The sequence below is a fragment of the Silurus meridionalis genome, chromosome 7 (genome assembly GCF_014805685.1).
Source record: "Silurus meridionalis isolate SWU-2019-XX chromosome 7, ASM1480568v1, whole genome shotgun sequence".
NCBI lineage: Eukaryota > Metazoa > Chordata > Actinopteri > Siluriformes > Siluridae > Silurus > Silurus meridionalis.
This window is the reverse complement of record NC_060890.1, coordinates 7,696,868-7,723,924: the sequence shown is the minus strand read 5'-3', so window position 1 is coordinate 7,723,924 and position 27,057 is coordinate 7,696,868. Positions and strand designations below refer to the sequence as shown.

The 27,057-nt window shown below is 40.1% G+C and overlaps 2 protein-coding genes across 3 annotated transcripts in view; one reads left to right on the top strand and one right to left on the bottom strand.

Moving 5' to 3' along the window:
* The window catches only part of phyhiplb (phytanoyl-CoA 2-hydroxylase interacting protein-like b), a 31,933-nt gene extending 28,930 nt beyond the window's left edge, over window positions 1-3,003 (top strand). For both annotated transcript variants that reach the window (XM_046854108.1, XM_046854109.1), the window contains exon 5: window positions 69-3,003. In XM_046854108.1, coding sequence (XP_046710064.1) covers window positions 69-606 — 538 coding nt within the window. In that variant the 3' untranslated portion in view covers window positions 607-3,003. The remainder of the gene's footprint in view (window positions 1-68) is intronic.
* fam13c (family with sequence similarity 13 member C) lies at window positions 2,456-18,437 on the bottom strand. Its single transcript, XM_046854107.1, has 10 exons — window positions 16,801-18,437; window positions 14,416-14,608; window positions 13,745-13,886; window positions 10,804-10,885; window positions 6,727-6,932; window positions 6,081-6,164; window positions 5,884-5,979; window positions 5,386-5,570; window positions 3,034-3,135; window positions 2,456-2,592 (listed from the first exon to the last, which is right to left on the bottom strand). The coding sequence occupies exons 1-10, from the start codon at window positions 16,967-16,969 to the stop codon at window positions 2,478-2,480; spliced, it is 1,374 nt and encodes a 457-aa protein (XP_046710063.1). The 5' UTR covers window positions 16,970-18,437; the 3' UTR covers window positions 2,456-2,477.
* Window positions 18,438-27,057: the final 8,620 nt, after the last annotated feature.

Sequence of the window (27,057 nt, the reverse complement as noted above, 5' to 3'; positions counted from 1 at the left end):
GTAGAGTTAATAATATCTGAGGAACTGCAATTTTTAGATATTTACTTATAAATGCACCCTTATTACAGGGAAGCACTGGAAAACAAGATGCTACCATCAGTAAAGGACAACAGCGGCAGCCACGGCTCACCCATTAGTGGAAAGCTGGAAGGCATCTTCTTCAGCTGTAACACAGAGTTCAATACAGGTGCCCCACCACAGGACTCGCCGTATGGCCGCTACCGATTCCAAGTGCCAGCCAAGGCTCTCTTTAACCACAACACTAACCTGTTCTTCGCCGATTTCTACTGCATGTACACAGCATACCACTACGTGATCCTGGTGCTGGCACCACGTGGCTCACCAGGTGATGAATTCTGCAAGCAGAGGCTCCCCTTGTTGGATATCGCCAACAACCGGTTTCTGACATGTGTTCAGGATGAAGACGGGCGCCTTTCTTTCCGCCATGCGCAGGACATCATCCTCGAGGTGATTTATACAGACCCGGTGGATTTGAGCCTGGGCACGGTGGCGGAGATCAGTGGGCACCAGCTGATGAGCCTGTCAACTATCAATGCCAAGAAGGACCCCAGCTGCAAGACCTGTAATATCAGCGTTGGCCGCTAAATTCCTATTCAAGAGTTCCAGTCTCCTGTTTTCTTTCCTTAAGGTCTTTTCTTTAACTCTTCTTTAATAACTTCCATTAGGAGTCTCAAGGCTCCTTAACAGCATGCATCTCTCAGCTTTCTACCAAACATTCATCTCTTATTGAGTTAGATTGTAACGTAGCCCTATTTTTTATATATGTCCATAGGCATCATTAAGTTTTTCCTATGTGTCTTTAAAAAAAGTGACATTTCCTCCTTTAATTATTATTGGCTGTGAAACTTTAAACCGTGTTTTAAAGTTACAGTGTCATATTTTGCCAAAGGTTACAACATAAAAAGTAGCATACTTTTCAAGCTGATAATGTAGCTGGAGATACTGTATATACTGAACAGGGCAATATACTAAGTGTCTATTCATATTACACAGTATCCGGAGCATTGTAGACTTCGCTGCAGGATGATTCAGAAAAAAAGACATCAGAACTTTTTTAATAGCTGTTCTGCAGTGTTTGCTGTTATTTATTCAAATAGAAAAACTAATATACTGTGTTTGACACATAATAATCATCATGCCAATTAGTAGAAATAGAAAAATATTTATTTTTTAACCCGTGTATAGAAAAACATATGGAACCAGAACCGCACAATACTGAGAAGTTTGGGCCAGGAAATGGATGCACTCTAGAGAAAGGAATTTTCTCGAAATCAATTTTTGCACAAATCGACCACATAAACCAATGCAAAATTAACATGCACTTAAAAAAAAGTATTCAAATAGCAAAAATAGTCATTGGGCCTGTGTGTCAAATTCAGTCTGGAACACAGCAAACATGGCACAATAAATCACACTTGATTGTAGAAGATCTCGACTAAAAATCGAAGTCAGCTGGCATGCAAGACACAAAACACAATTGAAATAAGTTGCAGTTGAAAAAGGAAAAAAAAAAACCTTACAATTTAGACAAGATCTGGAATGATTGTTTTCCTTTTGAGTGTCCAACCATTAAACAGGACCATTGTGGTAGAGCATAGTTTTTATATATATATATATATATATATATATATATATATATATATATATATATATATATATATATATATACATACACATACACACTGTATTTATAGTCATTGTCATTTTTCCAGAGGCTTCTTAATGTGTCACGGTCTCATTTTTGTGGGAAAAGGTTATTATAATAGAGGGACACATTCACAATAGGTCACAATAGTTCACACTGCACTGTATATCAGTTGTCACTAATACAAGCATTTGTGAGCTGGTGAGTTTGCATATGATTTTAAATCTACATATAAGTGCTCTGTGTTTTTAATTTTTCTTCAGCATAAAACTTCGGTGTTTGCTCATGACAAAGCCCCCATCATGAACCCTGAGCATCGTGGTCCGATCGTCTGAGAGCACTCTCATTTTTTTCAAATCATGTAAGGATAACAAAAACCAAGAAACCAAGAAAATTGCATATTGATTTAGGCTTTGGTTAACCAAAAAAGACAGAAGATAAATATCTCTTTGAAACAGAAATAAATTAAGATAAAGTGCTATATTTCATCAAATTGTTTTCTCTTTAAGATACACATGATTTGTCACTCTCTGCTGAGTTTGGAATGAAAAATGAGCACAAAACAGAGAGTTGTATTTACATGATACGTCATGCAGTAGCCAAGTAAGGCTTGTATTTTTTTATTTATTTCTTAGTTAGATTAAACCCTGTGCCTGGGACGCTTGGGCAGCTTGACGTAGAATCAGTGTTAAAGTGCATTGTAGTGTTATTATGGCACGAGCATGTAATATGTTAGTAAAAACATATGGTTTGGTCCAAATATCTAGATCTGTATTGAAAGGCAATCCAGGATATAGTCTATGTAAATAGTCTATGTGGTTTCCTGTTTGCTAAGCAGAACCTCCAGCAAACGCAGTTTGGCTTTCAGGCTTTTGTACTCTTGGTATTCTTCTGTCATGGGAATCCGGTCATCCTTTTGTGCAGTCCTTGAGTGATTTTAGAGCAAAAAATGAGAGAAAAGAAAAAAAGAGGAAAAAAGTGGAGAAAACATTACTCGAGACATTGAGGCCATTTACACAGTAAGGAAAAATAACCCTTGTGTTGCCTTAATAAAATAGTTTTGTACATCAGTGGATATCAGCTAAAAGAAAAAAGATTTTATTTTCGGCAAAACATTTGAAATACTCTGTATATATTTGTGTTTTTTGGTGCATCGAGTTTTCTTTTTCCTCTCTGCCAAGTTTATTTTGCTCAATTGTATTGATGTGCATTAAGCTAACTATACTGAAATGCCTCGTGGATGTATGTGAGTGTGTGTATTGTTTTTCCTTTCTACTGCTGTTCACGTTTTAAAAACGGCAAATGTAACATGTATTTATTAAAATATGTTAACGCTAGCACAAAGTGTCCCTCGAGTGCTACTGTACCTGCCCATCTGTCTGAAGAACTGCTCCTCGAACTCCCTGATGGCTTTTCGTCTTCTCTTTTTCTCGGCACGAGTCTCACGCAGACACTGCAGCAGCTCAGATCTGCAAACCATCAAGCGTTGCACTTAAGCGTCTCTTATTAGGTTTCAGACTGTAAACTGACATTGTTTATGATCTTTAAAATGTGTGTGTTGACAGTCCTCAGGCAATTAGGTGGAAATGTTAATGTAAATTAAAAAAAGAAACTCAGGATTTAGATTTAGACTGGCAGACAGACAGAACACAGACACAGTTAGATAAATACATGAAATTTAGACAAATAAATAGATAGATGCCCTGCTATAAAGCTCAACCCTATTGAACACCTTTGGGATAAATTGGAACACTGAATGCACCCAAGGCCTCCTGACCCTACATCAGTATCTGACTTTACTAATGTTCTTGTGGCTGAATGACTACAAATTTCTACAAGCACACTCTAAAATCTAGTGGAACATCTTCGGAGAAGAGTGAAGGTTATTATAACTGCAAATGGGGACTAAATGTGAAATAGGATTTTTAAAAAAGCACATACCAATCTTAATTGTCAGGTGTCCACTAGGGCCAGTTTTAGCCAATTATAATAGGGTGTGCTGTAAAAAGTAATGTGCACGCAATTGTGGTAGTGGCTTTAACACCTAATCCAGTTCTACCAATAACTAATATTTACAAACAGAAAAAAATCTAATTTAAAATCTAACTGAACAGTGATAATGAAAACAATTCAAAAACTTGTAAAAAGTGTATTTTAACATTAAACTCAAAATCTTGTTTTTATTGGATCAGATTAGTTTAATTACATCCTAAATCAACTTATCAAGCCTATTTTCAAACTCCAAAAAATCAAGACATATGAAAACCTTCCTTTTTCCACTTTTATACAATTTCAATATACAATTGTTTTATCTTTCTTAATTCATCAGAACATTCTATGCCACTTTTCTTTTTTGTCATTAAAAAATCTTTTTGAAGTTTTTTTCCCTTACTTTATTACTTTTTACCCACCCAAAAATGTATTTGTTATCAGTTATATTTCCTGTCTAGCTATTGTTCTGTCCATCCAATCCATACATCCATATATCTACAGCATTAGGCTCCTGTTTTCCTTGGCAGAAGATCTTACAAATTCATCCATGTATGAAGTTTTTTTTATGAATATCTCATGGGCCAAGCTCACTACATTCCTCTTTCTTTTATGCAACATGGTGTGACAATAGTGATTTAGGACTCTTGACAGTGAGGAAAAGGAACTCTCACATGATGCTGAAGAAACAAATTCCCACGTCTCCAGCCATGGTCATGTGCAGTACCAGGAAGGATTAAATGAGCGGCATACATTACCGAAAGCACGGCTTTGGGTAATTAGCTAATATTGGCTAGGATTAAAATAATAATCGATAATGAAATTCCGATTAGTTGGGCTGCTCAAGTTCCAGGTTAGCGTGATAACACAGCCGTTTGTGAAAGGGCGAAGAGTACAGGGTCAACAGGCAGCAGGAATAAGTGTGTGTCCCAAGACATGGAGGAAGGCAAACCATCAGCACGGTAAGCAAACACTGTATAATCCTCATCATTTGAAAACGGTATAATTTAATGACTTGCTATTGTATAAAATGTTTGTATTGTATAACAGCTGGCTCGCTACATAGCGATGGATTCAATTAAAACGTGTGAACAAACAAAATCTAAAAGCAGCAAATAACAGCAGCAGTAAAATATTACATTACATCCTAGATTTTATATAGCGTGTCGTTATTTAAATCGCTAACCACCTAAACCGGGACTGAAACAGCCAGGAGATGGGTGTGCTTTCACACTTTTTGAGAACTGAGGAGAAGCAGTGCTTGTGGAGGGTAAATTTTAATTAGCTGTGGCCTCTGATGTGCTAATAGTAGCAACAGACACGTGCAGCACTTCCTTTCTCATAGGCTTAAAAAAAAACACACGTAATGGCAGTTGAATAAAATGTAATAAAAATTTAATGTCGGTTAAACTTGTATTTATCAGCTGCTGCACAACAATCATTAGCTGAGAAAAGTAGACAAACTTAAAAAAAAAAAACAAAGCCAGAATGAAGCTAAAGTTTGTAAGCGTGTTGAACTAAAAAGCAGTGTGAGGCGATTAGTGAAAAACTATTCTGTGCTGCTGGGGCGGATCTTTGTGTTTAATTGTAGGCTGCCCACCCAATCAAAAATTAAGTCAGATCATTTTTTCCATTGGCTAAAATAATAAAATTAAACTTCGACTGTCACAGGCCGTATTGTCAACAAATCCTTGGACCCTATGAAAATAACGCTAAAGTGTGCTTTTCACCTGGAAGCAGCATGGAGGTTGGACATGTTGAGTGCAGGCTGTCGAACCGCTTTCACCTCGTCCAGAGGGGAGACAAACGCTGTGTCACTGTCCCCTTCCTCATCTTCCTCCATTGACTCTGGGGTCGCTTGCCGTGGGGGCTGGCTTTGCTGTACATACTCTTCATCAGACCCTTCCTCTTCCTCCTTAAGCCCAAGAATAAAAGAAGTGAGTTTGCTGATGTTTACGCTGCAATTTTGTTAGATGAGGAGATTAATGATTGATGCACATTAATGCAAAGGTCTAAATCTATTTTATAGATTAAGGAAAAACCAAAGCAAAGCAAGTTTTAAATTAAGAATAAAAAAACAAAGATCATTTAACTTCTTTTCTGGTCTTTATTTGAATGTCAAATCCTGAAAATATCAATTTGATTAAAATTTTCTGCAGCAAAACTACTGCAATGTAGTTTTTGTTATTTTATGTGCATTATTTATGTAACAGTAAAGCTGCACGTACGATGGTGGTTATAGTCGGAATGGCACACAGCAGGTGCTTGACCATCTGGTATCTGTCATAGAGAGGCTTCACCAGGTTTCTTTCCTGCTTAGTGTCCTAAAAAACACAACAAGACCTAAGCTCCAAGCTTAGCAATATGTACCTTTAGCTTTCTCTTACAATGCAAATAATTATTCGGTGGTAATAAATGGTCTTACAGGGCGTCCATGTAAACTCTCAAAATACAGCAGGCATTTCTGCAGCGTGAGTTTCTCCAGTGCCATTTGCCTCTGGGTCATGTCCTGAGAAAACAAGCAACTACGGTTAAACATCAGAGTCACTCAGAATAGTTTTGGAAATGTTTTTTTCCCTAGAACACTATTAAATCTTGCAAATATTAAATATTAATATTGCATATATTACAGAGTGTGTTAAAAGTGTTAAAACTACATTTTCATTTTTATTAACATTTAGTATATTAAATTTAATAATATCTAAAAAATGTTTTAAGTACAATGTTGCTATTAGATAGATAGATAGATAGATAGATAGATAGATAGATAGATAGATAGATAGATAGATAGATAGATAGATAGATAGATAGATAGATAGATCGATGGATGGATGGATGGATGGATGGATGGATGGATGGATGGATGGATGGATGGATGCCCAAAAACATTAATTTATATGAGTACTGCTTATGTGAATATAATATCTAAATTATATTAATATTAAAATATTAAGATTGTCACTATGTTGTGACATTAATATGAACACCAGGAGACCATGTTAGTGAAAGGTTAAAAGTCTTAAGCTCTTCTGATCTCAGTGTAAACAGAATGTATCCACAGATGGTCTTACCTTCATGTTGTCTGGGAGCCCAAGGGCCTGGCGTTTGTCCCTCAGTCGCTTCAGAAGTATGTCCATGGTCTCCTCCAGAGAGGGCTTATGCTGCTGCTGATGCTGCTCGAGCGCCTCTTGCTGGCCACTTGAGTATCTACAGGTTCCTGTGGGCTGGTCATTCTCCTGGCCTCGTGATTCCTCCACTGACTGCCTCAACTTCAGCTCTGAAGAACAGACAGACAGACAGACAGACAGACGTTATTTATTACAATAAGAAATTATTATCTTAAAACGGTTTAGTTACAATTATTAATATTAAATCACTCTAATTAATGCTGATGTAATATTGTTCACTTTTAACATCAACATTAAAGGACATGGGCGTAAATTTCATTTAACAGTAGGGGGGACAATAAATATAAAATTTCTCATTAGACATTTTTGAAGGGGGACACAAATAATAGTCAAATTGTACTTACAGTATAAAGACACAGTGTCCCCACAGTGAAAAACTTTGTTTCTATTATTATTACTGTAGCACGAAGACTGCGTCATACACAATGGTAATTCAAACTGCTTTACATAAATAAAGTAAAACTATCATAAAAAAAATCACAACAATAAAAACAAGGAATAAAAAAAAGGTTTAACATTTTATTTACAAATTAATGAAGACACTTAAGAACAGAATAGAAATTGATTATAAAAATACAGTGGGGTCAGTTCGGATGTAGCACAGTGCTCATTTAGTAAATGCACAGATAAACAATATGCTAATTGTGTGTTAATGTTAACATTATACCAAGTCATCCCAAATAAAACACTGCATGGGAAACGGCTTTGGTGTGTTAGTGTCAGTGCACTATGCTACAAGCTAATGTAAACAAACTAACGTTCACTAGATAAGTCATAATTTAATCGCTAATAGAGCAGATTCATGGAAAATTACATCCAAAATCAGCATTTTTGCCGCAACTAATTTATGAATGAGTCTGCATCAACTACATTAAAGAGAATCGCTTTATTTAAAGTGAATAAAATACCCTAGTTAATGGAGTTGAACATTAATTGAGCCGCAGACACACACCTGACTCGTGTGTGTGTGTGTGTGTGTGTGTAGAGCAGGTGAGATGAACTGGGAACGCATTCAGTGGGTAAAACCACTGTGAGGAAGGGGAGGGGGAACTCAACTGTTTCTAAATGCATTTTTGCATTTTTTTTCCTACTTACACAATTATTTTAGGTATACATACATATATTTTTCATATAATAGAGAATACATATAATAGAGAGTGCGATTTTTTAAATATTTTTTTTTGGGGGGGGGACATGTCCCCTCCGTCCCCCCCGGGATTTACTCCGATGTTACAGGACACCACAAAGCCTCTATCTGACTAGTTTATTAATTTAGAACAAAAGAAATGCAATTTTTAATGACATTTAAGTAGTCTCGCTGTGTCATATTTAACACAAAAATATCAAGGGTCCCATGAACAATGTACTTACAGTGGTTTGCAAAGGTTTCAGCACCCCTGGACAATTATTTTGTAAAAAAAAAAAAAAAAAAAAAAAAGAAAAAGTAAACCCAAACCCTACAGCAAACTATTAAAACAAAGAACAACTGTTTATTGATTTAAAGTTATTTTATATTTTATGTTTTTTTTTTTACACCCTACCAAGTTAGAATTGCCCTTTTTGGCAGATTCCACCGCTTGCAAGTTGAGGGTCTTTTTGTGCATGATTTTGTGCGTTTGCATTTTGTGATTCACCCACTTATCCTTTCCCTTTTCACATTTCTAACTTGTTTTTAAGTTACATTTCAAAGATGAGACTTTTAAATCAGAGGGACCCAAAAGAAAGACTGGTTTCTTTGCTTGTTTCCTCATTCACTCATTTATGTTTGTAGTTTCGATTAGCTTTTTGTGTGATTGTCATCACTACGAACTTCCATCATGTCACATGTACTTGTTTTTTATTATTGTGTTTATTTTACTTATGTCCCTACTCCTGTCTTGTCATTAGTTCATATCTTCATGTGTCTTTTCATTCATTTACAGGTGTATGGGTTTGTTAGCATGTATATTTATATTCCTGTGTGTGCTTGTCTACCATGGCAAAGTAATTTATTCTGTTATCTGTGTTTTACTGAGCCATTATGGTCCTCTTTTTATCTTATTGTGGTGTTTTTATCTTGTTCACGTTTGACTGCCGATCCTGACCTTAGACTGGATTGATTTTTGATTAACCTACTGTTTTATATTTTGTTTGCCTGTTTAAAATAAATACTTTTACCCTGCACTTTCCATTCTCTCCTTATATGACAATGATTTTTAACTTGATCATCATCCTTGTAGTCTATATATGATTTCTGATTTTATTGTATTGAATAAAATATGAAAGAAAATACAAACCCGATTCCAAAAAAGTTGGGAATAAAAACAGAATGCAATGATGTAGAAGGTTCTAATTTCAATATTTTATTCAGAATACAACATATAAAATGTTTAAACTGAAAAAAATGATCATTTTAAGGGAAAAATACGTTGATTTTAAATTTCATTGCATCAACACATCTCAAAAAAGTTGGGACAAGGCCATGTTTATCACTGTGTGACATCCCCTCTTCTTTTTATAACAGTCTGCAAACGTCTGGGGACTGAGGAGACAAGTTGCTCAAGTTTAGGAATAAGAATGTTGTCCAAGTCTTGTCTAATACAGGCTTCTAGTTACTCAACTGTCTTAGGTCTTCTATGTCACATCTTCCTCTTTATGATGCACCACATGTTTTCTATGGGTGAAAGATCTGGACTGCAGCCATTTCAGTACCCGGATCCTTCTTCTACGCAGCCATGATGTTGTAATTGATGCAGTATGTGGTCCGGCATTGTCATGTTGGAAAATACAAGGTCTTCCCTGAATGAGACGATGTCTGGATGGGAGCATATGTTGTTCTAGAACTTGGATATACCTTTCAGCATTGATGGTGCCTTTCCAGATGTGTAAGCTGCCAATGCCACGTGCACTCATGCAACCCCATACTATCAGAGATGCAGGCTTCTGAACTGAGCTCTGATAACAACTTGGGTTGTCCTTGTCCTCTTTAGTCCGGATGACATGGCATCCTAGTTTTCCAAAAAGAACTTCAAATTTTGATTTGTCTGACCACAGAACAGTTTTCCACTTTGCCACAGTCTATTTGAAATGAGCCTTGGCCCAGAGAAAACGCCTGCGCTTCTGGATCATGTTTAGATATGGCTTCTTTTTTGACCTATAGAGTTTTAGCCGGAAACGGCGAATGGCACGGTGGATTGTGTTCACCGACAATGTTTTCTGGAAGTATTCCTGAGCCCATGTTGTGATTTCCATTACAGTAGCATTCCTGTATGTGATGCAGTGCCGTCTAAGGGCCCAAAGATCACGGGCATCCAGTATGGTTTTTCGGCCTTGACCCTTACGCACAGAGATTGTTTCAGATTCTCTACATCTTGATGAATGGATGATATTATGCACTGTAGATGATGATAACTTCAAACTCTTTGCAGTTCTTCTCTAAGAAACTCCTTTCTGATATTGCTTTACTATGTTTCGCCGCAGCATTGGGGGAATTGGTGATCCTCTGCCCAGCTTGACTTCTGAGAGACACTGCCACTTTGAGGGGCTCTTTTTATACCCAATCATGTTGCCAATTGACCTAATAAGTTGCAAATTGGTCCTCTAGCTGTTCCTTGTATGTACATTTAACTTTTCCGGCCCCTTATTGCTATCTGTCCCAACTTTTTTGGAATGTGTAGCTCTCATGAAATCCAAAATGAGCTAATATTTGGCATGACATTTAAAAATGTCTCACTTTTAACATTTGATATGTTATCTAAATTCTATTGTAAATAACATATAAGTTTATGAGGTTTGTAAATTATTGCATATATAAATATATATATAAATTATAGCTTTTTTTTAATCGGGTTTGTACATATTGATATGGGTTGTATTGACCTGAGCTTTAAATATCAACTGTCAATTTATAGAATATAATGTTTTAACCAAATGACCATGATCAGCGGAGCTTCCATATAAAAACTGTAAAAGATTACCCACCTCTGAGCTGCTTGCGAGACTTGGACAGTTCACTCATGAGCCTGAATATCTCTGGATTAGCAGACTTGTCATTATAAGAGGGCTAGAGTTAAAAGTAAATAAATAAATAAATGAATGAACAAACAAACCAATAATAATAGTAATTGTAATAATAATAGCAATAATAGATATGTCAGGTTTCTATTCTTCAAAATTCTACAAACACTCGAAACAACTTAGATATGCATGATTGCTTTTCTCTAGTGTCTAAGGCAGCTTGATTACATCCGGGCATTGCTAAAAGCTGTTTTTACACTATTGAGGATAACTGTGTAAATATACAATAAAGTGCTTGTCAAAAGTATGGAAACACCTAGACTTTTTATTGTTTTTAAGTGACACATGCATGTTTCTTTTGTTTATATGCATCAAATTAGATAATTTATCAATATGACGATCTACTTTGAAAATGTGTACCGTAATTTCCGGACTATAAAGCGCACCCATATATAAGCCGAATTTTACAAATATTTTTATTTTCAACATAAATAAGCTGCACCTGTCTATAAGCCGCAGTAACTACACTAATGTACTTTACACAGGCTTTAACGAAAGACACGTTACACACGGTTCAACGGGTGAAATATGTTGCGCTTCCTTTAGGAGCATAGCGGTATTTTGGGAATAGCATGCCACTGCATTTTTTCGCTATTACTGCACGTGTGCAAGACGAGGATTATGTCTATATTATTTTCTGATGCTGATTTCTAAGTTTCTTTGACTAACCCGTAACGCTGTTGCAAAGAAAAATTAAAAAGCACGAGTTTTGGAAAATTGTCTGTGCTTATATGATTTCTGTTGCAACTGGAGTTAGCGAGTTCTCCCTTAACCCAGACTCAACGCGTTACAACGGCTTGTATCTAAACAGTAGCCGACCAAGTAAGTCATTGTTCACTGTCTTCCTCCTTCCTTTTACAACTATTTCTCTCGGGAGTTTATCTTTTGGCATCGTCGAGCGTTTAAAAAAAACCGTTTTTTTCTCCCGATGCCGTGCAGCTCAGAACACAGGTGAGGTGCGTTTTTTCGTTTCCGTTCGGAAATTTCATTGGTCTTATGTTATGTCGCTCAGTTTTTGGCTTGAAGTTTGTGAAACCGGGAAAAACCCAGGAAAATTTCAAAAATTAGCCGCTTCATTGTTTAAGCCGCGGGGTTAAAAACGTGGGAAAAAAGTAGCGTCTTATAGTCCGAAAAATACGGTAATTAGAAATTATATATAAATGTCCAGCCGTCAAAAACTTTATTTTCTTTGCAAAAAAACCCTTAGCATGATTAACAGCTTTACACACTTGAATTCTCCAAACATTCAGCTAAAATACTTTGCCATGCCTCTTGAAATACTTGCCAAAGGTTTTCTTCACTAGTTGGAGATTTCTTTCTGACTCTGTAATCCAGTCCATCCCAGAGCAGTTCAATAGGATATAGGTGGGCTAACTGGGCAGGCCATTACATTATAGATAACACTCCAGCCAACTGTTTGCTTTTAAATAACGCTTACTTGGATAAATTCTTTGGGTTATTGTATTGTTGTATGTGAAGTTGTTTCCAATTAGCCACAGTCCAGATAGAATGGTTTTGAAGTATGGAATGGTAGCCATATTGGTTTAGTATTCCTTTCACCCAGGATAAGTCTCCAATCTTCTTTGGTTCCAAACTTCCACCTCCATGTTTGACTGTGGGTGTGAGGCAGTCTGACATTTCCTCTCCTGTTCTCTGTCTTATGTAAATTCTTCTGTTAGATCCAAAAAATGCGGAATATGGAAGTTAAGGCACTGGCTGAGATTCTACAGGAAGTACACACTATTGGGAAAGGTTTGTGGACACCTGACCATAAGATTTGTATGTGCTTTTTGAACATTCAATCCCACATCTAATCACCATTTACTGTTATAGTGAGCTCCACTCTTCTGGGAAGATATTACACTAGATGTTGGAGTGTGCTTGTGGAGATTTGTGTTCCTTCAGCTATGAAGGCATTAGCACAAAGGCATTTAGTAAAGTCAGGTACTGATGTAGGTGAGGTGAGGAGGCCTGGGGTGCAGTCAGCATTCCATTTCATCCCAAACGTGTTCAATAGGGTTGAGCTCAGAGCTCTATAGCAGATCACTCAAGATCTTCCACTCCAGCCCATGTAAACCATATCTACATTCTGCTAATTCAAGTGAAGGAAAAATATAATGCTACCTCATCCAGGGACATTCTATATAATTGTGTGCCTCCAACTTTGCAGTAATAGTCTGGGAAAGAACCACATATGGTTGGAAAAGCAAGGTGTCCTAATACTTTTGTATATGTAGTGTATAGTGTATGTGTGCAACATTCCTGCATTGAGTCTATTCATTGAAGTTCTCTAAGCTGTAGTAGCTCTATTTACCACCAGAGGGGGCAATTACATGGAGATTTACACGTGGTGAATGGCTGATAAATAGACAGGGAGGTTTCGTAACATTTCCAACACTTTGTAATGTGTGTATGAGTCCAGAGTATGACATTATTACCTATCAAAACTCTAGTACATCACACTTCCTATCCTTCAGTGCTGGTAAGGTCTAGCTAAGCAACTGACACTATTAGCACAAAGTTCAGTATTTTAAAAAAAACACTTCATTGAGGCTGATGCTATACTCTGTGTGGTGTGTGTGTGTGTGTGTGTGTGTGAGTGAGTGAGTGAGAGAGAGAGAGAAAGAGAGAGAGAGAGAGAGAGAGAGAGAGAGAGAGAGAGATGTGTATGTAAATTCATTGAGGAAGACTGTGTACTGGGGGTGTTATACAAGAGTCTGTAAGTGAATGTGTGTGTGTGTGTGTGTTGTGTGTGTGTGTGTTTTTATATGCTGGTTGTCCATTGTTGACCCTTGTAATGTTTGGAAATAGCTAACCGTTGCTACAATCTGAAAAAAGCTCATACCGTGTAGTGCATCTCCTGTTCGAAGCGTTCTTCAAACTTGCGTATTCTCCTTTTGAGCGTCTGGATGTGTTTAGTGAGTAATGGAATAGATGGTGCATCTTTAGCATCATCAGATGTCTCGGGTCGGACCATCCCACGAGGCCTGAGAGACAGAATGAAACAGCTGCAGTTTAATACTTCATCTAAATTAAAAGGTGGTGTTTTTCTACATTGTATAAAATAGAAGCAAAGACTGTGTGATACAGTATGTGTGTGCGGGAAAACTTGATACTATTTGGAAAAATGTTGTAATCTCGAGGTATTTGTGTGTGTGTGTGTGTGTGTGTGTGTGTGTGTGTGTGTGTGTGTGTGATTGTACAAAGATATAGTGTACGGTGGAAATGCTGTAATCTCAAGGTGTGTGTGTGTGTGTGTGTGTGTGTGTGTATGAGAATGTAATACTATGTGGAAATAATGAAATCTTAAGGTGTGTGTATGTGTGTGTGTGTGTGTGTGTGTGTGTGTGTGTGAGTGAGTGAGTGAGTGAGAGAGAGAGAGAGAGAGAGAGAGAGAGAGAGAGATCATACATACAAACACGAAAAGGCATATAGGTGATGGTGCACTTTCAGGGATTAAGTGTGTGTGTGGGCATGTGTGTGGGCGTGTGTGTGTGGGTTTGTGTGTAATCATACAGGATGAGATGCTGTGTACAGGGAGGTGAGGGTGCACTCTCAGGATCAGTGTTGAAGCGTTGACTGAGGCTGAGGCTGGCACAGCGTGGTGAGGGTAAAGGACTGTTCCCATCTGTAATGTAAGAGATGAGCCGACTGGGGCCAGGGTTCTGCTGGAGTTCACTGCTGCAGTCGCCTTCAGACTGTCTACGGTCTACACACACACACACACACACACACACACACACACACACACACACACACACACACACACACACAAATATGTTTTATATGTGAAAAGTTAAAGCAATACAGTCTTTTTACTCACACTTGCAAAATTATTTACACCTTTAGGACAAAATGAAAACAAGAAAAATGTTTACAGTAACATGTGCTTCTTCCCCAGACTGTTACTGCAAAGTTAGAGGCACACAATTGTATAGAAAGTCTTTGGATGGGGTAGCATTATATTTTTCCCCTACATTATAACTAGGAGACCCAAACCTATTCCATCATGACACAAAGCTAGCTACATGAAGATATGCTTTACATTGGTTTTGAATGGTAGATCTTGAGTGGCCTGCTATAGAGCTCTGACCTCAACCTTACTTAGCACCTTTGGGATTAATTGGAATGCTGACTTCACCCCAGCCCTCCTTACCCTACATTAGTACCTTACTTCATTAACACCTGTATATTTATTTATATTTTCTTATTTTTATTTTTACTTAAAGCAAAGGGAAAAATTTAATGCAACCACAAGAAATAACATTACAAACAATCTTGTGGCTACAATTTTGTAGTAAAGGTTTGGGGAAAAGAACCACTTATTGCTGGAAAAGTCAGGTGTCTATATACTTCTGTCCATATAGTGTATAATGTATACAGCACCACATATCATTAGTGAGTGTGAATGTGTAAAATTCTGGTGAGTGTCATCACAGCTCCCAAAATACATCATTACTTCATGTTATTCTCTGGGACCCCCCTTTATGACGTGAATAGGTTTAAACTCAACACCAGGCCCATATATGCTTTGAATACAAAAGCAGACATTAACCTCAGCTAACCCCATTCATCCAGCACAGCAGTCCAGTCACTGGAGTGAAGCTAAATCTAGAATGTTCTACACCTCAGTACATGACAACATAAGTTACAAAAACAGAAAATAAAAACAGATTTATCGTTCTCAAAACAATCCATAGCTTCAAAATATAAAGGAAAGATAATCATGTTTGTCCTAGTCATTTATGTTTGTACCAGCAACAATTGTGCTGGTACAACAATTGTTGTAATTACCTAGTGTTGCCAGATTGCTGGATTACCTCCCATATCTTGGTTATTTTTATCCACACTGGGCCAGAGAAAATGGCCTTTAGTGGGTGGGTATGATTTGGACTCATTTCAGGCTGGTTAACAGAGAAAGGCGTTTTCTCAGTTCTGTGATTCCTTTTATTTCTTCTCACACTGGTAATGCTTTTGAGAAAAAAAAATAGAAATTTGTTTTCTCAGCTGATGACAGGTTGATAAGAGGTGTTTACAAGCATGATTAAAGAAACTTCGCTTGTTTTTTCATTTCGGTCATTGATCTTTAATAGTATTTTTAAATTTGAACACAGTGCATTCCTTTACCAACCTAAAAATTTAGTTATTTAAAAGAAAAGCACTTAGACAGGTTTTTTTTTAAATAATCCACACTGACAATGACATAAGAGGAGTAGATGAAATGTTAAACAGCATGTTCCATCCATGCTTGCTTATGTAGTCACTAACACACGTACGAATGAAGTGATGACCTGTGAGTCATCAGCGCTTCCCAGCTGATAGCAAAAAGAAATACAAGCAAAAACCTCTGGGCAATCCTTGACCCTGTTTTCTGATCTATAAATAGATGAGACAGGGCAAGAATTAATAAAAAAAAAAAAAAATTAACAATGGATGCTTAAAGAAGGCAGTAAAGAATGGAATTTTCAGAAATACATTTGAAAGCAATGCAAAGCAGAATGCTGAGAAGTATGTGCCAGCTTCGTGGTGTGTGTTCGTGAAAAAGAGAAAAAGAAAGCCATGCTGTGAGGGGGTGCGGCCACGCTGCATATACCTCCAACTCGTCGCATTATTAATAGACACCTGCGTGAAATGGCACCACGAGCCAAACTCAGAAGCGGGTGGCAGCCACATCCACACAAATCCCATTCTCGATCCTTCATGCTTCTCAAGTCTGGATCTCCTATGCATTTATCCACAATCATGGCATCATGGCATTTCACACAGAATCCAGTGGCCCCCAGAAAGCGTGACATATAGAAATAGACTACGTCACTTCTTCCACCTGCACCTTTATGAGAAAAGATGCACAGCTGCATGAATGAGATGGTGTGCCAGATCAGCATGGGGAAGGTGTATTACCTTGTAAGCTGCTCTCATCTCGTAGACTGCTGCGCGATGGGGGTTGCGTCTCGTCCCTGCCACCCATGCCGGTCGGGCTTTCGTCGGGAGAAGAATCCGGTGGCGAGCTGGCATCCTCTTCCAGAGCCTGGAGCTTCAACAGAGAGCCCTGCAGGCAGAAGCAAAACATGCCAACGAGGTCTAGGCAGAAAGGCTGGGATGGAGGAAGAGGAGACGGAGCAATCCGCTATAGAGATGGAGAGCTGGGATGCCTCGCCGTCTTGCTTCCTCTCTCTCTCTCTCTCTCTCTCTCTCTCTCTCTCTCTCTCTCTCTCACACACACACACACACACACACAGCTCTCAGCCCTGCCTTTGCTGCTGCTCACATGTGTGTTCAAGAGGGGGTGTGTGAATGTGCTCCGAGCAGATGAATGCTGCAGCACCAGCTCCTACTCTTGCCTAGGTTATTCATGCAGTGGTGGGAAAGAGTGAGAGAGATAAAAAAGAAAAAGAAAGGGTGGATGGGTGGGGGTCTGCTAGCGTCAGCAAGCCTCATGGGCAGGCCGGATGAGACCGGCTGGAGCAATAGAAGAACTGGTAAGAGTGAGAGGAGTGCGAGTGAGGAGTGGGATGCGTGGGGTAAAAAGGCGAGGCGGGGGTTTCTCAGGCGTGACATGGAGGTTTTTTCCGCATCTGAGCGAAGGACAATGTTCTAGCACGTGATAGAATTCGTGATTCAAGTGTATAGCTCCTCCTATTATCCATTCATAAAAAAAATGAAGAGGAGGAGGAGAAAATACAGCTTCCAGCAGAAGACCAAGGAGAGAGAAACCTATAAATGCAGACGTGCAATGACTAATGTCAAGAAATGATGTGTTTCTCTTTGATGTTGCTGCATCCCCCTCCCTGACTGCAAGCCATTTGAAGGGGAGACTGAGCTGTGCAAGCTTCGACAAGGATGAGTCATCCAGAGCCCCTTCTCTCCTTATGCTCCTCATCCTCCCCTCTCTCTCTCTCTCTCTCTCTCTCTATTTCTCTATTTCTCTTTCTCCATATTTCCACTCCTTAGGGAAAAATTGCGTGGTTGTTCGCACAAGTGATGCCTCTGCACCAGTGACACACATCACGTCAGCAAGTAGTGTTTTTGTGCAGGGAAGTGCAGTCAGCTGCAGCCCTACCTAAAAATTAACATAAATAAATCTATACACCAAACACAAATGCAGTTATAGCAATGATATTCTAAGTTTGAATACAACGCATTTTTTGTGCAAACAAATTTATTCTGCTTTTAAAATGGCCCACATGCATGCAATTAATATTTACTGATGTTGGCCTTTGTACAAATGACAGCTCTAAGCCATTTACTGGGACATCCAACAAGGCTGAACACACTTGTAGATCTTGGTACTTTGCGCAAGTGGACATTCTCCTGAATTCCGTTCTTTTGAATTTAGGTTCTTGGTAGGGTTGCAATCATTGTGTTTCTGTGACCGTTCTTGTGTTGATTGGATGTTTGCTTAAAATGGAAATATTTGGTTGCAATAGTTACAGATCCATAAACACCAATCAATTATGACCACCTGGATTTTTAAATATGTCAGAAACAAATACATTCCTCTTCCTCCGTAGGCATAAAAAAGTCTAACTCAGATGTATTTGTGTGCAAAGCGCTACAGACATGTTTTGCCAGTCGAACTTGTCTGTAACAGTTTTCCTCTGACCAACCAAACAGAGGACGGAAAAATGCTGATGCTATTCTAGGCCTGCTAGCTGGCCCTGCGAGGCGAATTTGAAGTCTGATTGGTTAAAGAAACAGAGCTAATTCTTAAGGAGATGATGGTAAAAGAGCCAGCAGTATTGGTTTAAAATGGCCATGGACAGATTAGAATGACATGGCAGCACATAGAGGCTGAAATTTGATTAGAAAAAAATCTAAAAAAATCTAAAATCCACATACACGTACTGGAAGCAGTGCAGCTAAGAGAAACGCTATAAAATGAAGAGGATAAACTGTTGAGAATAAATGTATACATTTCATGGAACAAATATTAAAATTTAGGTTGTAAATGTAGGTCAGTGCTTCTGATAGTGTTTAGGCCAGCTTTTAGAGGTTTGGACTCTTTCAGCCACAGCCAAGTCAAGTACTGATGTAGGTTGAGGATGTCTGGGGTGCCAACAGCTTTGTGCACATGGGCATTGTCATGTTAAAACAGGTTTGGGTCTCGTAGTTCAAGGGAAAATGTGATGCTTTATATTTTGGAGATGGCAAACCACTCCAACCAAAAGGGGACTGCAAATCTGTTTTTACCAGAAAACAACTAATAAATAAATGTCTTGAGAATAGCATTTTCATTTGTGTTAAATAAATCTAATTCATCTTTTTCTCACGCACAACAAAGCAACATGTCCTGCTAGACTTGTGTTACATAATAAGTAAAAGTCAGATTCTTACCGGATTCATGTTATGTAGTATTTTTATGTGGTTTCACTGACATGAGGGCGGTTGTTGCTATTTGTAGGACAAACCCATAGGGATTATCATGGCTAGCTAAGAAGTCTGGCATTTTTGCAGTAGAGTGAAGGCTATGAGAAAGATGTTTACTAAGTGCATGGATTAAAATGTAAGAGTTGTCGAAAAAAATATATAGTTAATAAAAGTCCAGTCTCAGATTTTTTATCTGAAACCAGTTAGCCTCAGAAGTCATTTAATATGTTAAATTATGCCGCTTTACAGTATGCAACTGAAAAGTCACATGATGTGACTAGGATTGTACCTGCTCTTGGAAGTTTGTAAAAAAGCAAACCTAGACACACCATCAGGATGATCAAGGTGCCAGTAAACTACATCTATAAATGTAAAAGTTGGAGGAAAGTATCAATCCCATCCCGAAATCCAATTATTTAAATGCATAAAAATGTGGCACATTGCCTAGAGTTTCTCAACATAAACAAAACAGTTAAATATCTTTAATTTAAAACAGTTATAATTCTTTAATGGAAATTACTATCTAGGCTTATAAACACCTCTAGAAATCATTGTCTGTGAACACAGTTTGCCATGTCATTTACAATTCTGTTTAAATATATATATATATCTGGCAAAGAAGAAGGTATGCTTGAACATTACCCAGAAATGCCACCATCCTCTCGCTGTGTTCATATATATCAACATTTTTTATTTCTTTTTGAAAACCAAGGACACTACGTACTCCGGACTTAAGAGGAGAGGGACCATCTGGCTTGTTAGGATGGTATTGGAGTGCATTAGTGCTTGTGGAATGGGCAGCTTGCATATTTGGAAAGGCTTCATCAATGCTGAAAAGTATATACAAATTTTAGAGTGACAAATGCTTACATCCAGAAAATGTTTTTTTCACAAATAGATGCAGTGAAATGCCTGTTTTGGTGTGTTTGAATGAAAATTCCAATACAGTGGAACCCGGGTATGTTGAAATTTCTTTATGTACATGATGTGCTTATTAAATGAGAATGTGCATGCACGTGTTTTTGGAGGTTTTTTACACAACAGCGTTGCCGCGATTTGTTTGATTGGTCATGCGGATCGAGATAACCTGTAATGCGGATAAGGAGGTGGAAGCCAAAGTAAACGCAAACAAAGTTTATTGAGAATACTCAGGAGATAATCCACCAATATTTGTAGCGAAGCAGTAATATCCAGTGGTGCGCTCCGGGAGCGCAGTCCACGAAGTTCTGTAAAAGCAGAGACAGTTCGTGTAGAGAATCCAAGGATCCACGCTATGGAAAGCCCAGCGCTGGGCAGCAAAGGATAAACGTGGTGCAGACAGCGTGAACATGGAAAACAGCAAGATCGGGTAATCCGGGGTGCCGTTGAGAGAATGCGGAGTCCGAGAAGAAGGGTACTTAGCGGGATACGTATACGCGATTAGACAGCCCGCCATGAACCAACACATACGATCATGCACAAACAATAACGGACCGCGAGTGTGTGGAGGTGAGGGGCTTAAATAGGAGATGGGATGAGTGAGTGAATGATAGTCAGGTGTGTGTGATCATCACCACTGCGACGAGCTCGCCCGCACGGGAGAAGAAGCAGGGTGCTTTGGGCAATGCCGAGAATGTGGCAGGGGGATTCCTGACATAACCAACGTTAAGTGGCAAATTTGCCCCCCTTGTGCTCGAGATATTAGGGTTCGGCGACATAAAAAAAATCGACATTATCGAATAAAAAATGCTAAGACAAAGCGAGAATTTGGCGGTTCCACTTCAAAAATGTTGACTTAATAGGGTTGGCGAGTTAATCGAGGTTGAGATAAGTGGGTTTGACTGTATATTTAAGTATTTATTTGACTCAAAAAGTTTCTGGATCTAGTAGTTACCATAATTGTAATAACTACATATTCAAAAGTTTAATCTTAAATAGATTTATACTTTTATTGTACAAACCCGATTCCAAAAGAATTGGGACACTGTACAAATTGTGAATAAAAAAGGAATGCAATAATTTACAAATCTCATTAACTTATATTTTATTTACAATGGAATATAGATAGCATATCAAATGTTGAAAGTGAGACATTTTGAAATGTCATTTTGGATTTCATGAGAGCTACACATTCCAAAAGTTAGGACAGGTAGCAATAAGAGGCCGGAAAAGTTAAATGTACATAAGGAACAGCTGGAGAACCAATTTGCAACTTATTAGGTCAATTGGCAACATGATTGGGTATAAAAAGAGCCTCTCAGAGTGGCAGTGTCTTTCAGAAGTCAAAATTGCCAAGGGATCACCAATTCCGGCAATGCTGCGACGATAATAGTGGAGCAATATCGAAAGAAAAATTTCAAAGAGTTTGTAGTTATCATCTACAGTGCATAATATCATCCAAAGATTCAGAGAATTTGGAACAATCTCTGTGCATAATTGTCAAGGCCGGAAAACCATACTGGATGCCCGTGATCTTCGGGCCCTTAGACGGCACTGCATCACATACAGGAATCCTACTGTAATGGCACCATCAAGCTTGAAAGGTTTATCCAAGTTCCAGAACAACATATGCTCCCATCCAGACGTCGTCTCTTTCAGGGAAGACCTTGCATTTTCCAACATGACAATGCCAGACCACATAATGCATCAATTACAACATCATGGCTGCGTAGAAGAAGGATCCGGGTACAGAAATGGCCAGCCTGCAGTCCAGAACTTTTACCTATAGAAAACATTTGGCGCATCATAAAGAGGAAGATGCGACAAAGAAAACCATAGACAGTTGAGCAGCTAGAAGCCTGTATTAGACAAGAATGGGACAACATTCCTATTCCTAAACTTGATAAATAAAAAGAAGAGGGGATGCCACACAGTGCTAAACAAGGCCTTGTCCCAACTTTTTTGAGATGTGTTGATGCCATGAAATTTCAAATCAAATTATTTTTTCCTTAAAATGATACATTTTCTCTGTTTAAACATTTGATATGTCATTTGATATGTCATTTATGTTGTATTCTGAATAAAATATTGAAATAAAGAGTTTAGAGTCAGTGAATAGAGTCAGGGCAAAGGAGGCTAAATGCTAAATACACCTCTATGATGCTAAAGAGCTACATCTATTGTACATTGCATGTAAATTTCTACCTCCAAGTCTTGAAATGTTTAATAACCAGAGTCCAAATGGAAGATTCACAATGTATTTTATATTAGGATGGACCCCCAGCTGGGTAGCTCACCCCAAGGTATTGTATTTTTATTTGGGTCCTGAGAATGGCTCAGTGGAAGCAAAAGCAAAAGGTCTAGGTTGCAGACCAGGGGGTTTCAGTATATGTATATTGGTGTGTGGAAAGAAAATCATTGCAACATGTAATGTAGGTATTCTTTTTATTTTGGCAGGTTGCCCTGTTGCGGTATGTTGTTGAAAGATGAAGAGACACCTAGAAAAGGGGGTGAGATAGAGAAGACGCACCATGGCTGGTGTGTGGCAGGTCAAAGATAGTAATACACATTTAATTTGAGATTTGCAAATGAAGTGAACAATAACGCCATCGGGTGAGATTAAAGACGGAGTTGTTGCAGAAGTAAAGATGATTGCCGGTTTGAAGGGACAATGGTAAGAGAGACCAAGCTGAGATCCAGAGCGAGAGCTGCTGCAGCCATGCATTTCGTTCCGAACACCGTTGTCTACCTTGTTCGAGCTGTACACCTTTTTGCTGCTTTTCAAAGTCATTTATTGAATCAGAAGTGAGTTTTGCACAGTGTGTTTCATTTTCATTTCCTCGTTTGGAGTGTATATTTGTTGCATTTCCGTTGAGACCGTTCATCGCCAATGACCAGTTTTGCTTTTGGGAGTCACTAGTCTCGGAGACAGGGTCCATGAGCACTGGGGCTAATCTGTGCTATTTTGTTCCTGTGTAAAGGGGCTAAGATGCGCTATTTTGCTCCTGTGTAAAGAGTCAATGGACCTAATAGACCAACATGGCTTCCTTTCCATACTTCAACACCATGTTACTCATATTACAAGTAGACCAAACAAGTCTTTCAAAAAAGACAAAGAAATAAAGCAATCTTTTCAAAAGGTCTCTTTAATAAACAAATAGATTTACAGTTTAATGTCACAAAGTTAACAAACTATTAGATTTTAAAAGAGAAATAAAATTTTTACGTTGGCGATGCAGGGGCTTGCACCCATGACCCCCCAACATGTGCTGTAAAGACTTTCTGACAAGCCTACTTTTGAAATATTTAAACCTTACCGTACCAGGGTACGAGATGGTGTGTCACAACGCTTTGGGAACACCTTGCATTGCCCAAGCTCTGAATCACGTGTGAAATCCGGCCAACGGCAAGTTGTGACGTCACCGGCAGGCGACATCGCAAACCAGGAAGCTACAAAATGCGTGAGCAATGGAGCGACATTAGCTTCTGAAAAAAGAGTAGGTAAGCACCACTGGGATGCAGGGAGTATGGCCTGTTGGCCTCATTCCCTAGAGACATTCCCCTTCGGGAACTTGAGCTGCCTCACAACGCTTTGGGAACAAGTGTCCAATTACGTCATACTGACCAGTCACTGCTTAGTGTGTCTGTGCACAACCAGAACGCAGGACAGAGGAGCCAGGAGTGGCTCTGATGTCGAGGTGATAGAACCAGACAAAGGTCAATAGAGTGGACCAGGGAATGTGCATGCAGCGGAGCCTTGACTCCGAAAGGAGTGGGAAGACCTGAGAAGTCATAAGATGAGGAAATGGCATCCACTATTCATCTGGTGAGAGTCTGGTAATTGGCAGGAAAACCTTTCCTATGAGGGCCATAGCAGACAAACAGCTGCTCCGACTTGCTTCATGGACAGTCAATTTTTCTTTTTAAGGTCGGGGACTAGGAAAGGAGGAGGGCAGAATGCCTGCAGTACGATAGGTCATGAGGGAGCCATAGACACCTTAGGCACATACCCAGGTTTAGGGTAGAGAAATGCACTGGCCATGCCAGGGGCAAACTCCAGGAGACACGAGGTCACGGAAAAAGAGCCTGTAGGTCCCCTTCAGGGAGGATATTGCCAAAAGAAAAGTCTTTACAGACAGGTACCTAAGGGCCACCTGGCCAAAGGCTCAAAGGGGGGCTCAGATAGAGCCGCCAACACAATGGCCAAGTCCCACACAGGTACTCTGGGTCGCATCCCAGGCCTCAGCCTCCAGGTGCTGCGTAGGAAACGTGTCACGAGAGGGTGTTTCCGTAAGGATTGTCGCGCAGGCAGGGTACAATAAGCCACGCTAGCGGACCTGTAAACCTTCAGGGTTGACGGAGCCAACCCTGTGGCAAACTGTTCCTGCAAGAACTCCAAAACTGTACCACCCGGGTAGTTGACTGGGTTTAACTGGAGATGGGCTCCTTCCTGACAAACTCTCTCCAGAACTCCAGGGAGCAGCCCAATAGGGGGAAAGCACCATGGCATCCAGTCCCAGTTGGGTTGGGTGAGAAAGAGAGAGAGAGAGAGAGCGCCAGAGGGGACAGTGAGAAGTCTCCTGAGTCACAAACAGATCCGCCTGGGCTCTGTAAAATCTCTGTCATATCTGCTCCACCACTTTGGGGTTGAGTCTCCATTCCCCAGGCCTCGGCCCTTGCCTCGAAAGGGCGTCTGCTCTCCAATTTAGATGGCTCGGGATATAAACTGTTCTCAAGGAGAGGAGCTTCTCCTGGGACCACAGGAGAATCTGCCATGCCAGCCTGTACAGAGGGCGAGATTAGACCCTCCTGGTGAATGATGTACAAGACCACCAACGTGTTGTCCGTACAGACCAGCACATGGTACCCTCATGGAGGCCTTAACCCCAGCTCTATCATACAGGCGAGAAAGACATCTCGATGCCGGACCGCCTGAAGTTCTGATCGAGCTAATATCGACCAGTACTCGATATAGTTCAGAATGTGGATGCCCTGAAGCATTAGCAGGGCTAGAGCCTCATTCATACACTTTGTGAAGGTGCAGGGTGAGAGTGCTAGGCCAAATGGGAGGCCCGATATTGGTAAGCTTCGCTCCCGAACGCAAACCTCAAGAACCTCCTGTGAGCGCTCTATCGTGACAAACCAGTCTTTGGACTTGATCTGAGACAGATCCTTGAGGGTGAGCATCCTGAACCTGAGCCTCATGAGTGAGTGGTTCAAGGAGTGCAGATCTAGGATCGTCCGCAATCCGCCGTCCTTCTTCGGATCAACGAAGTACTGGCTGTAGAAGCCTGACTCTCTGACTAAGAGAGGAACCACCTTGATGGCCCCTTTTCTTAGGAGGGTGCGCACTTCCTATTCCAAGCCCAGAGCCTGTTTGGGTCCCACCAGGGTGGGACATATCCCATTGAATGAGGGGTGATAGGACCAAAATGTAATCAAGTAACCCTTCTCTATTGTGTGCAGGACCTACTAAGATACATCCGGCAGGCCTTCCAAGCAGGCTGGTCTCTGACCCTTCCAGAGCAGCTGGAGCAATCCGGTGCAGCTGTTGAGGCCTCCTGAGAGGCGGCGGGTGGAGGGTGAGACACCTGCTGGAGGGAGGCTGCGCCTGGAAGACATCCTGTGGCAGAGCTAACAGCCTAGCCTCCTGGTGGTGCTGAGGAGGTATGGGCACTGTGTAATGAGGTGTACACCGCCCCCCTCAAAGTAGGGCGCTCTGATTGTCAGAGCTGCTGCACCACTGCCTGTTTGTTTAAGGAGAGGACCACCCTCAGGTCGGCCGGCTTCTTCGATCTGGGCTTAAAGCTCTGTTTTTGAGCTTCGCAATGCCCGGCCACCCGCCGAGCAGCCCCATGAGAGCAGTAAGGTACCGCTGGAACGCCGCTGATTGCTTTGTTGACTCCTGAAACCTGTCGACGACCACATCAACCACGTCACCGAACAGGCCAGAAGTAGCTATCGGGGCATTTAGCAGAAAAGCCCTGTTCCTGTCGGGAATCTCCGTTGGTGGCCCTAAGGGTTAGTTTGGCTGCGCGATGTAACTCCTTAATATCGTCAGCCCCAAAGCTGCAGGCCTGACCTACCGCTGCGTAAGACTTGCCTACTAACTCCGAAGTGGCTTTCAACAGTTCAGTAGGCAAGGCCGGGGCCTTAAGCGATTCAGCACCTGGGGAGAGCTAGCCGGCTAGCATCTCTTCAACCCTGGACATCGCCCTATAGTCGCACTCCTTAAATCCTACTATGTTTGCGTACAGCAAGGTTTGCGGGGAAAAAGCACAGGCCACCTCGGTGTGCAGGTCGGGGGAAAACGGCAGGCCCCGGCGTGGAGGCTGTGATGCTGGGCACAGAAAACCCTCAATCAGCTTACTGGGTATGCGTTGCTTCCGCTTCTCGTCCGGCCATGCTATGTCTAGCTTGGACACGGCCCGTGTCACTCCCTCCAGGAGCTCCTTGTACAGCACAGGCTGCGAGGAGTCCGTGGGCTCGCTAGCTTTTAAAAATTCTCCCTGTTTTAAACATGTTGAACTGAACTATGAACTGGGATTAGGTAATTGAATTGGGTTAGTGTGAGAACTGATTAATGCACTAATCCATACAGTTGTTTGCATTGAGTTGAGTTATTTCAGATTTGTGTGTTCTGTTTAATTTGTGTTTTCTGTTTAATTTTGGGAACCTTGTTGTTAATAATTTATTTTATTTTATTATTTCCTTTAACTTGAGGCAATCCTTTCAAGGGAACTTCAGTTTCAAAAGTAAGGAAAAATGTATAAATGATCAACTGTGAACTGGTCGGTTTATAGTTATTGGGCAAAGCAACCTTGGAGTAGGGGCATCTCACTTACATTATTAGGTTTAGGGGGATGGGATTTT

Excerpts from the sequence above, each read along its gene's own strand:
- fam13c (XM_046854107.1), bottom strand. The coding sequence starts at position 16,969 with ATGTTTTGCTTCTGCCTGCAGGGCTCTCTGTTGAAGCTCCAGGCTCTG. Across the intron at positions 14,609-16,800 it reads AGATGAGAGCAGCTTACAAG|ACCGTAGACAGTCTGAAGGC; the intron begins GTAATACACCTT and ends GTGTGTGTGTAG. Across the intron at positions 5,980-6,080 it reads AGAGTTTACATGGACGCCCT|GACACTAAGCAGGAAAGAAA; the intron begins GTAAGACCATTT and ends TGTGTTTTTTAG.